Source organism: Procambarus clarkii, chromosome 3 (genome assembly GCF_040958095.1).
Source record: "Procambarus clarkii isolate CNS0578487 chromosome 3, FALCON_Pclarkii_2.0, whole genome shotgun sequence".
In the NCBI taxonomy this organism is placed as follows: Eukaryota; Metazoa; Arthropoda; class Malacostraca; order Decapoda; family Cambaridae; genus Procambarus; species Procambarus clarkii.
Genome location: NC_091152.1, coordinates 20,519,194 through 20,532,189, shown reverse-complemented (window position 1 = coordinate 20,532,189; position 12,996 = coordinate 20,519,194). Strand labels below are relative to the sequence as shown.

Genomic DNA, 12,996 nt, shown 5'->3' with positions numbered 1-12,996 from the left:
CCAAACTGCACTGTCCCTTTTACAGTCGTACATATCCTTGTTGAATGTCCTGACTTCCAGGACAAGCGTGTGTCTTGCTTTCCGACCGTCCCTCGCAGTCTCTTGTCCCTCGATAGAATTCTTGGTGATTTGGATACTTTTGATATCGTTCGCCTTATGCATTCCTGTTCTCATATTAGCATCCTTAGTGATATTTAGCGCCCTTTGATTATTACGCACATTTGATGGTGATACACAGCCCTCCCGGCTTGGTGCCTTCTTTTGATAATTACTTACTTTCTCAGTTTTGGGTTCATCTTTGATCCCCGGGTTCCCTTTACTTCCCAAAGCCAGAATCTGTTCTTGGCTTCTGGCAAGTAGGATGGATCTCAGAGGACTAGTGCATCTTTCTAAAATATGGCTCTAGCAGCACTTAGTTCGAGGAGCTACTAAGGAGGCCCTCCTAGAAATGACTTTGAAAACATCTTACCTATAGGATGAATTAGGTACAGAAGAGTATGAGAACTGTATGCCATCATACAGCACACGGTGAGCCTCATCAACGCTAATTTTACCCAAAACTTGAACATTATGATTCTTGCCCTTTATCATATCGTTACGGATTACATTTGTCTGGTGAATATCTTCTTCAACATCCAGCAAATCTATGTGGGGAGGACCCTGGAGGAAAAAGAAAGTAACATTGCTGAGCTGTTCCACTCTTCCTAAGACAAGGCAACACTAGGTCTCATTGGAGCAGTTCATAACATAACAGAGGGTGACATTTTGCACTGCCACAACAGGGAGTTTATCAACTAACCCAATTAGGTCATATGGATGCTAGGGAAGCATTAGCAAAGCACTAGGAAGCACTATGCTCAGTCCAACTAGAAAGCACTTGGCTCAGTCTAACTGCAGAGCAACTAAGGAAAGTTCACTCATAAACATTTAAGCATTTTGAAAACTTGCTTGTCATCACAAGGCTCACTAAATAGCACTCTCATAAACCACAGGATTGCTTACCTGACCACTAACCTTGACTGCCACTAGATAGCAGCACCCAGGTCAATGCATGGTCCCATGCCTTGTATCCCCTCACATTCTCAGTCTAGGAGAATGGTTTGTGAAGTAAATGGACAGGCTGGAAACTGGATTCAGTTAAGTGGTTTGTTTTCATCCTTAGAATATTATTTTGTACTGTGGAGTGGGTTCATGCTTTGACCCATCCTGCTAACATAATGTCGCATTTTGACTTATACTCTACCTAAGGCCAAAAATTTGTGCTAGAAAATGGTAGCGGCTTGCAAAATTGACATACAGAACTGTTCCGTTTTCTGTTTTGGGTCCTCTGTCAGCTTAGGATAAGAGTACTTTAGTATAACAGTTTCTTGATGTTGGTAATCTTATGAGGATGTACTGCATGCTTAGTTCTTGCAAAGGCAGAAAGGTAGGCATAACAAATCAGACCCAGTGACCTCCAATCCCAAGGAAACAAGCAGACAAGCAAACGTCACAATCCATCATTCCTGTCACCCATCCATGCAGCCTCTCCCCCCCCCCCTCCTGGGAATGGGAAGGGGAAGCCCTGGACCCCCGTGCTGGCTACCCCGCCACTTCAGTTCAGAGGGGTATGTATCAAGCATGCGAAAACCACCAACTGGAGGGAGGGAAGGTTGCCAGGGAGCTTCCGGGACTCACCCAGAAAATGGCGTCGTTTTCTGTTAGGATCCTCTTTGGCTCCATGGAGCTACATAACCAAAGTTAAGGTGAAGAGGGATTTACCTGGGAGGTGGCTGCCACACACTCCTCAATGCAAAGTTGATACAACGGGCTGCAACCTGCGACCCAAAGCAACACAAGAATGAACAGATTCAGGAACGTTAACCAAATATCGGGTGACCAAAACCCTGTTCGACTTCCAAAATCCCTGCGCCTGAATATCAGCCCAAGACATGTTGCTGAACATGGCAGCCAACGCAGCAAACTTCCTAATGTCATGGGCTCGAGGATAGACCACAGGCTGGCTAGACTTAATAACCCTGCGAACAACCTGGAAGACCCGAGCCCAGGAACTGGGCTCGGGTCTAATGTGTCTAATGATAAACGACAAGTCCTTACCTGAATCTTGGTTCTCCACCTGAACAATTTATGTGAGAACCAGTTGGAAAAAATGTGAGAATAGTCAAGTCAGGAGAGCTTGTTGTGAAACAGGTGCAGCACCTGGTGGCAATAGGGAGTGATGATTAGGTGGGTCTACTGTTAGTTAACTAGAGCACTACTTGACACTCTGTTATATCAGGCAGAACTTGGAAAAGTTCCAAATATATATGACTCAAACTTCAAGAGGCATTCCAGGTTAGACAGAGTATTATCTGGTGTCCCTAATGTCTCACTATGACCAAACAGGAATGGTTGAATATATCCTTGCTGTGCCAGTGCAGGATGTTGACATGTTTTGACCGAGTACAACCCTATCCATGGGGTCAGTAGGATCTTGTCTTAGGAAGCAAATGAATGGATTATCTCAGAAAATGTGTTCATTACTAGGATAAGTTGAAGATTGCATGGCTCAATTACCTTTAAAACAAGGCATTACATGATGATATAGCATAGACACATTTAAGATATTGAAAATTAAAGAGAGCATAAATCTGACAATTTCTTCAAGCTATTAATGTTACACAACTATAAGCTTACCAAGTTATCCCCAACAACAAACAAGCATTTTACCTGCTGATGTTGTGACTTTAAATAAATTTATACACACAAAAATCACAATAGCGTGATGTATCAAATGAACAAATCCACAAGGGCTGTGCTGAGGGTTCGAACCTATGTCTGAGAGGATCCCAGATGCTGCCTTAATCGACTAGGCCACAACATGGAAAAGAATTGCTACCCGGGAATTCCACTGGACTCACACGGATCCTGCAGTCTCTTCGAGACACAAACCTGCTTATTGACAGAGCCCCAGTGCATGGGAGAATTGTGTAAAACCCTGGTTTGTGTCTCGGAGAGACTGAAGGATCCGTGCGAGTCCAGTGGAACTCCCGGTTGCAATTCTTTTCCATGTCATGGCCTAGTCGATTAAGGCAGCGTCTGGGATCCTCTCAGATGTAGGTTCAAACCCTCATCACAGCCCTTGTGGATTTGTTGTTTAAATCTGTACATATTGTATATATTCAGCTGCACTTCAGTGAATACTGAACAATCCTAAAATTATAACATAACTGTTATTAATCTTACTATCTGTTTTACTGAGCAAAAGAAAAACTTATTAGGATTTTAGTAATACTGTACTGTAAATGGGAAATCAATTTGTAAGTATCCTTTTATGATAAGGCTCCTTCTATTCCTTGTATTATAAAGAATGGCAGGAGTAATCAACATGTATACAGTTATGAGAAAGTGTAAAATAAACAAATGATGTGTGAATTACCTTACATTTTTGTTCCTACAAGAGTTGCCCTTTATCAATGTTGTATATTAACCTTCAAGTTGATGATTAACAAAAGCCTAAGGCTCTGGCTAAAATATGGTTAGTTGGATTATTATTGTTTTAACAATTTACACACTCATCTCTTAGTATTAGATAATTAATACAAAAAATATTATGATCTTCAAACTAAGATGAATTAAATTAATATTCAGCTCACCAAAATGTAGGAGAGTTGTTTGGAGAGCATTGGATGAAGCACAAGGAAGCCATTGTGATTGATAATAAAAGCATAACCATTTGGTCCCAGTGCTTCAAAGGGAGAGAGGTTTTTGAGAGATTGTATAGGCACATCAATGCCTGCCACTCCCAGTAATGCTGATGTGTTCTGTGGAAAGAAATGGGCAATGTCAAGACTTCCGTTTGTATCAACCTTTAAAAGATTTATAACCAGAAATTTTGTAAAAATAGAGTGAAATAAAACACCCGTTAATGTGTGACACGTTGCTAGCTGCCCTATGCTTCATGCCACTGGTTATTGTAGGTTACAGACCTTGCTCCAGGCTTTGAGTGACCTTACGCCCCAGAAGACGAGAACCTTTTCAGATTGTCTTCACGCTCCCTCCCTTGGAAAGGAAACTCAGTAAAGAACATACCTCAATCTACCCTGAGGTAACTGTTTGCCAGACTTCCAATCATCCAAAACTCCCACCACACAGTTAACAAGTTAACCCACCCACCCACCATCTATAACAAGCTAAGTGAGAAGGTGGTGGAGGCCAAAACTGTCAATATGCCAAATTGGCCAAAAATTTATAGTAGTTTCTAAAAACTAAAAACTGGCCTACTAAACCTAAAAACTGGCCTAAAAACAAAAAACTAAACTGGCCAAAACTTATAGTAGTTTCAAAGCTTTAAACGATGAAAAGTACTGGAAAGATGGGACACCACAAGTGTAACTCTTATCCTGTAACTACCTTGAGGTTACCTTGAGATGGTTGCAGGGCTTAGCCTCCCCGCAGCCAGGTCCTCGACCAGGCCTCCTCGTTACTTGACTGGTCAACTAAGGTGTTGGACCCAGCTTCTCGCAGCCTGACGTATGAGTCACAGCCTGGTTGATCAGGTATCCTTTGGAGGTGTTTATAAAGTTCTCTCTTGAACACTGTGAGGGAGCAGCCACTTATGCCTCTTATGTGTAGTGGAAGCGTGTTGAATAGTCTCGGGCCTCTGATGTTGATAGCGTTCTCTCTTAGATTACCTATTGCACCTCTGTGGTAGGCAATTATGACTCAAATTATATCAACAATATAATACTGCCCGAAATGCTTTGCGTAATAGTGGCTTTAGGCATTGTATGTACTAGCTTTATCTATAAATCTATCAATTTTTTTAAAACCTCTTGTATGTATGTACTTTACCTGAATAAACATTTATTTATTTATTTTATTTACATTTATAATTTAAAAGCGAGAATTTAGCTTACTGTGTTGTAGTTTGTATTCTGGTTTCAAAATGTAGACCTTGAAATGTGTAGTTCTTAAAAATTTACATAACCTAACCTCTGGTTATCCTGGTTTCTGTCCAGATATGGCAAAGTTTTTGCCAGAAAAATATCCGGATGCGATTTTTAACCTAAATGCTCGGTTAAGTGGAATCCAGATAAGCAAGCTCATACAGTATTGAACCAATACTACACTCACACTCCCCTTCTTCTCTCTACCACAATAGCGTATTATATATTATATATATTATATATATTATATATATATATATATATATATATATATATATATATATATATATATATATATATATATATATATATATATATATATATATATATATATATATATAAAAATAAAAAAGTACAGGTCTGAAGTCCACTTACAGTATAGTCGGACATGTTGTACACCGGCCGCGTTAGTGACACTGTCAGCTCCTCCGTCTGTAAGTGTAGATATTGACATTGATTAAAGCATTTCTTTTCCTTCAAAATGCAGTTTATATACATATATCCACTTCAGTCAATGAAATATCCAAACATCCTACAAGTGAGATTAACTAATCTATTACTGTGTTAATTTGCATTGCATTTCAATGTTTTCTTTGGGATATTAATACATACTTCCCAAAGTGTGATACTGAATTAAAAAAAAAACAGAATGCTTCTATACACATCTCTAGTTCAAAAAGTATTATTCAGTAAAGTATACACACAGACAAAATGCTTACCACGGTGCAAAGTGGGTAAACAAGGAGGAGAAAGCAGAGCACGCAGGCAACAGTGAGTCATGCACTAAGGGCAGGCTGGTGAGGCTCCTCCAAGCACTAACAATTCGCTGAACCACCACAATAACACAAGCTTTATTAAAGGACGAACAGAGTAATCCTTTCAACACACTTATACAGCCTCTTATTAAAACTCAGTTTTGTTCAGGCAATTTTTGAAATATTTTAATATTACATAAATCAGTTACATAGAACACATACATGTAACTGTAGTATATCTAAAAAATCTGAAAACCTGCTCAATAACTTTTGTATAAAATATTGGCCTCGGATGTCTCTATTATGAGATGAAGTTCCATGCAAGTGAAATACTGTAGTATGTGTAAGGAAGTCTAATATTCTAGATCATTCTTCAACAATCTTATTTATGAGCTATTCAACTTGGTTTCTCAAAATGGTAAAGATATTCCTGCCCTGAGGATAGGCCTATGGTTAGTCAGGGTAGGTCAACAATATGCACCATCACATCAGGGATCCTTTAAAAATTCTCTCTCCTGAGGAAAACGGTGGAAAACCCTCAAAGCAGTCTGAAATAAATGCCAGAAAGCACATTTTACAAAACTTAAATGCACTTCCAAACACTAACTGGCAACCCAACGACCACTAATTAGCATTCACACAAACTATCAGTTGCTTCGGCCAGACATTACACCTGCCACATATATCAGCAATTGATAAACCCAGGGTATCCTGACTCTAGCCACTTCACAATCTAACTGATTCTTGGGCAGCAAGAAACTAGAATTCTATGTTGAGTGATTTGGGGGTTTATCTTTCGAACCTCTTTGGTTCGTTGTACAGCAAGTGGATTTATAAAATTAGTGGATGCTGCTTAAGTGAGAGTATTCTATTAGTATGTGTCTTTTGATATTTTAACCAACTGAATATCAGTTATACAGGATTCTCTGTTCTTTTTTGATTCATTTATTTATAGCTGTTGATATTCTCCTCTTGAGTTCCACTGTATCTCCTCTCTCCACATAGGCACATGTGAGTAAGGCATACACTGGTCTGTTCAGGTTTGGTTACTCCCTTGTATAACTAACATATCTCTATTTTGTTTTTGCGGGTTGGGACAGAATTTAATCACCAAATCCTGTCTGTTGTTTACAGGGTTAGTTTAAGGTTTACTGGGACTTGTCCATGGCTACAGCAACTGCATTCTTCCGTGTACTGCACTTGTTTGCTATGATACTCTTTAGTAAATCCCTGCTTTACAGAATGGTAAGGATGAATCAATCGTAGGTGTATTATCAAGTTCAAGATCTTAAGCTATTCACTAGCCTCAAGGAATTTTTCTTGTCAATGTCTTTTTTGAACATTAAAGCTCACATGCTCTGGAAATTTATCCACATGATGGCATTGCCACTAGTGTCTCCTCTTGGGGTGGTTGTATTCCCAATATCCTCCCTTCTTGCTCAAGGGATTTTGTTACCAGGATGCATAGTGTTGGCAACACTGGATATGTTTCTATCAATGGCTTTGTTTTCTATCACTCAACAGCCTCAGAGGAGTTTTTTCCCATTACTTTCTTGACTATATAGTAATTTTGAAATTGTTATCCTCTTCCAAAAGATGCTTGCCATAGGGAGCAACTGAGTGGCATACCTTAGAAATGAGGCTTTGAGTAAAACCAAAAGCACTTTTTCTGAGCAAGTCGCACCATTGCTCGGGGGCTCAGTTTAACAGTGAGGAGGCTCGAGTCAAGGAACTCGACTCGAGTTCCTTGACTCGTGACTCAATTCCAGTGAGTTCGAGTAACTTGTTTAGGTCCTGATCCTTCCATCTGGTTATGCTCAAGCAGAATAACTGCCATCTGATTTGAACTCTAAATGGCGATGCATATAGGATGCAATTTGTGTTTGGAAGAGCTTTGACATTTTGAAATGTACTTTTTGTAATCATTCTGAGCTGGATTGAGCATTGTCCAGTATATCTCTAGTATCAGTATGGCCTAGATGGAACAGTTTGAAAAGATTCCTGCTGTGTCATTGCAGATTGCTGACCTGCCCCTCACTGCCAGCCATTTCTTTTCCTTAGGAAGCATTCAAGTGCCTTGTTCAGAAAAGAATCTTTCATTTAACTCAAAGCCTGATTTTGTATGAATTTTAATGTATGAAATTATTATTTCAGCAATATAAAAATATACATACCAATAATAGTATTTAAAATGCTTTATACCTATATTAAAAATTATACCATCCCATTTAATCTTTGCTTTGTTTGCTATTTTATACCCAATACTAGTGCTTTTACTAGTGCAAACAACAGAATAAGCTATTGTATACATTTGTATATAAAAATCACATGGTAAAATATACATCTTAAAAATTTTGTTCATAATGTACTGTAATTGATGTATATTTTCTGGTTAACAATTCCAGTCCAGCAAACATCCGAACTTGCACCATTAATGGTCTTCATTATTGTCTATTGCAACTGACTGCAATAATCTTATGACACGAATGAATACTTACATTGCATCCAGACGACCTGTAGGCCAGGTAAATGATCCTGTATATTAACTGCCACATCTACCACATAAATCACATCTACCACCACCACATGGGTGGTACCGCATCTACCACATAAATTAGTTTCATGTTATAATATCACAAGATACCTGTATCGAAGGCACAATAAAGAGTTCCAGGCTATACAGTAGTTTCTCAAGTTGCAAATGGGGTTGGGAGATGGTTTTTGTTGGGACGTGGAGCAGTGTTGATGGGAGGTGGCAATGATGGGGGTTGTAATGATGGGTGGTGACAATGAAGAGGGGGTTGCAATGATGGGTGGTGACAATGAAGGGGGGTTGCAATGATGGGTGGTGACAATGAGGGATGGTGGCAATAAGAGGTGATGGCAAAGATGGATGGTGGTTAAATAAAGTGATGTGGAGTGACGGTAATGCATGGGGGCTGGGTTGTGATGTGAGATACGCACCTAGTTGTATTCACATAGCTGTGCTTGTGGGGGGGGGGGTTGAGCTCTAGCTCTTTGATCCCGCCTCTCAACCGACAATCAGCTGATGCACAGATTCTTGAACCTATTGGGGGTCTATTATATATATATATATATTTGAAAACTGTGTCTGGAGTCAGCCTCCACCACATCACTGCTTATTGTAATAGTGGACACAACCAGTACCTTCATCACCCTGGTCCACAACTAGTACCTTCATCACCCTGGTCCACAACCAGTACCTTCATCACCCTGGTCCACAACCAGTACCTTCATCACCCTGGTCCACCAACCAGTACCTTCATCACCCTGGTCCACCAACCAGTACCTTCATCACCCTGGTCCACCAACCAGTACCTTCATCACCCTGGTCCACCAACCAGTACCTTCATCACCCTGGTCCACCAACCAGTACCTTCATCACCCTGGTCCACAACCAGTACCTTCATCACCCTGGTCCACCAACCAGTACCTTCATCACCCTGGTCCACCAACCAGTACCTTCATCACCCTGGTCCACCAACCACTACCTTCATCACCCTGGTCCACCAACCAGTACCTTCATCACCCTGGTCCACAACCAGTACCTTCATCACCCTGGTCCACCAACCAGTACCTTCATCACCCTGGTCCACCAACCAGTACCTTCATCACCCTGGTCCACCAACCAGTACCTTCATCACCCTGGTCCACAACCAGTACCTTCATCACCCTGGTCCACAACCAGTACCTTCATCACCCTGGTCCACCAACCAGTACCTTCATCACCCTGGTCCACCAACCACTACCTTCATCACCCTGGTCCACAACCAGTACCTTCATCACCCTGGTCCACCAACCAGTACCTTCATCACCCTGGTCCACCAACCAGTACCTTCATCGCTCTGGTTTGCCTACAGCAGATATATACAGTTCATCAAATTTATTTCAAGTCCTTCTTAATGATTTACACAAAATCAAAATCATTATCAGTGTTTTCCAGCATTTTAACACAAAAAATACACTACCCAAGAGCCTGATCACTGCCATGCTATAAGCAATTCACTAAGGATTAAAGTATTTTTATGAGGGCTAAAAGCTACATTAAAAACTGGTGTACTGATCCCTTTATACGAAGCAACCTCACAGACTACATCTACCAAGACTCATCTACTGTACTTTAGGGGGTCTAGCTTATTTCTCACTAAATTAAAACTATTATCACATCTATCATGCGTATTTTATTACAAGATGAGCATTCTAATTCAAAATATGCCAGCAAATATGTTGCACTCTAAAGATTAATTTAAAAATCTGGTACAGTACCCTTAGACTCAAACAAAAACTCAAGATCTGGTTGGCAACCACGAAGGATACAGTACTGTACTTACTGTATAATACTTTTGCAAAATTTAAATAGCGCAGAAAAATTTAAATAATCAAAATATAATTATGACAGTTATTTCACACTGCAAAATCAAAACAGATTGACAAATCTTTTCATCAAAACAGATTGACAAATCTTTTCACTGTCAAATATGAATGCTCGAATATGAATGGTTACAAATGCAGTTATCGTCATGAATTATTACTAGGGGGAAATGCAGTCATCATCATATGATGATTTAAACAATTATGGTCTGGGTTTTACATGTGTGATGCAAATATGGATATAATAGCTCTCTGTGGATGTAAATAAAGTAAATCAAGTGATAAACAAATCGGTGACATATCCGAGGATAAAACAGGAATCGTCAGCAAAGTCACGCACAGGGGTATTGACAATGTGACAGATGCAGCCTAGCAGAGTGCCTCCATCCAGTGAAATGATAAATATTCACTTATTTTTGTGTTTTCCTTACATTTTGAATACAAATTAATAACTTTATAATGAAAAATAGTTTTTTGGGAATTTGTTATTTTTTTGGGCACATAGGCGATATGACCATTTTTTACATAGCCATTGTCCAAGGGGTTAAAACACCATTAATGGTTAAAGTACCAAAAAATCACGCCCAGCAGTTTTTTATTAGATTGTTCAAATTTTCAGTTATCCGGCCATCCAGAGGTACCAATTGGTCAGAATAAATGAAGTCATACTGTACCGTGAATGATACAATACAGTATAATGAATGGACGAGATATTCTTAATTGAACTCCTGGGTTGAGCACTCAAATATCCATGACACAACAAGAATGAATTGATTTTTTTTGTTATATTTAATATTCTTAAAATGCATTCCTTGAGAACTGGAAAATTCAAATAATAATGTGACTTACTATTAGCACAATTAAAATAAATTATGAGACTTACTTTGGCCTGCTGGAGGGAGGAAATCTTGCCAATGACATTTGATCCATGCGCACTCATGGATCAATATGCTCCATGAAATTTGGCCAGACCAGGCAAAGGGCACAAGTTCCCATAAAGATATTCTTGCAAGTTTATTTCAATACCACTGGTTTGTTTTTTTCCTTTTCTTTGCAGTAATATGATTCATTATTGTATCAACTGATAAATTTCTATAATAAAATTGTGGAATAATGGTATGCTCAAATATATTTGTGCTGCTAATATGCACACCATATTATATTCCTAGAACAATAAAACATACATACATAGCTCAGTCGATTAAGGCAGTGTCTGGGATGTTCCCGGACGCAGGTTCGAATCCTCGTCATGGCCCTTGTGGATTTGTTCAATAAAACATACTGTTTTTGCTTTTATTACACAGTATACACACATTATATATAACTATTTACATTTGTATGCACCATTATGAACAGCTAAGCAGTTCTGGTTGGGTGTGATAACATTGAAAACATTAATCCAGGCACGGCACAGCCCCACATGATTGTTGGTTGCCAATGGCATCTGGCAAAGCCTAGTGCTGCACTATAACCAACACACATCACTAACTCTAGCCAAAACACACCTATTATTGTCAGAATCCCTGGTCACAAAATCATTTTTCACATGAAAATTTTCCTAAAGGAACTTGAGGTCTTATTGCATGATGTATAGATGCATCATCACCTGCATCAGATTCACCGATATCTGAACCTCGTATGTAATCTTTATCACTGTCAGGGTCTTCTGTCATTATTATTGATAGTGCTGTTGTCATGTGAGGGGGCCTTTGCTTTATGCATTGTTTCTGTGTTTCTGTATTGCTTCATGCATGCTTTCGATCTGGCTTGTTTTATAAGCTTAGCTCTTCTTGCCTTTTAGGGTGCACGAGCTCAGGATTTTCTTCCCTGGGTTCCCTTGCACATCAGTTATCCTCTCTGGTTTGCTGACAGCTCGCCCCAGAGAGGCCAGGCCACCAGGGTGGAGAACCTCTTGCCTTGGGCTAATCATGAATTTTAAATTTTTCTGCTTGGGCCCTTGACAGGAGACACTCTTTGGTTGTGCTGGGGTACACTATATTCACATGCTTGTTTATATGGCACACTATGGTTGTCATTTGTAGCCATATTGTTTTGGCTGTAATTTGGTGACTGGTCTTCTGGCAAGAGGTACCAGTGCCTGGGGGTTGCTGCTTTGGTAGCCATATTCAGGGCCTGGGAATCCCCTGAGGATCTCTGGTGTGGTCCATTATAGATTTAGCCCATCAAGCCCACCACTGCTGGTGCAAGTTTGATGAGTGCTCATCATCTTTGCTACCAGACGATGATCATTCTTTCTACTCATGCCATGCTGCTTACTGGGTTAGAGATTCAGTACATGCAACCCTGAGCCCTGTGAGGTTTGTTCTCACTGGGTGTCTGCACTTATAGATTCCACTTCCCAATTGAAAGTTTTTATAAACAGCAGCCACAAGCTAGGTTTGCTCAGGTTAGGCATTCATGCATATTGATTGACTGGATGTCCATGAGTTGGCCCCTATGGTGCACAGGGATCCAGAATTGGAGGTGTTGGTGACCTTCACCTGAATTCAGTCTGCACCCCTCTCTTCCTTTTTCCTGCAGGTATGGTTTATCCCACTTCTGGTCTTCCCCCTTGGTTACAGCTCCCAAGCATCTGAGGATTTTGGAGTTGGATCAGGATTTAGTGCTCGGTGTAGCTCATCCTTCTTTGGGGTTCGTTCCATCCACATCAACGGTGGAAGCAGTTGGGCCTTCTGATCTTGCCTGGGATTTTTACCCTTTTATACCCATTGGTTTATTACTTAATGGGTAAAAAAAAACATCTCCTGTTGTCTATCCCACATTGTAGTTTTGTTGAGCTTCAGGCTGTTGCTCCTTGTGTGAATAGCATTGAACTGTTTTAAAAGTGGTGTGGATGTCTTACAATTCATTTAGTATGCACGTTTTAAAGGTCTCAATGAGATCACCTCTAACATGAAATG

At 40.0% G+C, this 12,996-nt stretch overlaps 1 protein-coding gene across 4 annotated transcripts in view; it reads right to left on the bottom strand.

Moving 5' to 3' along the window:
• Positions 1 to 12,996, bottom strand: part of LOC123760841 (voltage-dependent calcium channel subunit alpha-2/delta-1) — a 207,204-nt gene that overhangs the window by 49,502 nt on the left and 144,706 nt on the right. For all 4 annotated transcript variants that reach the window (XM_045746616.2, XM_045746617.2, XM_045746618.2 and 1 more), the window contains 3 exons: positions 5,304 to 5,360; positions 3,636 to 3,803; positions 470 to 660 (listed from right to left, as the gene is read on the bottom strand). In XM_045746616.2, the coding sequence (XP_045602572.2) occupies positions 470 to 660; positions 3,636 to 3,803; positions 5,304 to 5,360 (416 nt within the window). The remainder of the gene's footprint in view (positions 1 to 469; positions 661 to 3,635; positions 3,804 to 5,303; positions 5,361 to 12,996) is intronic.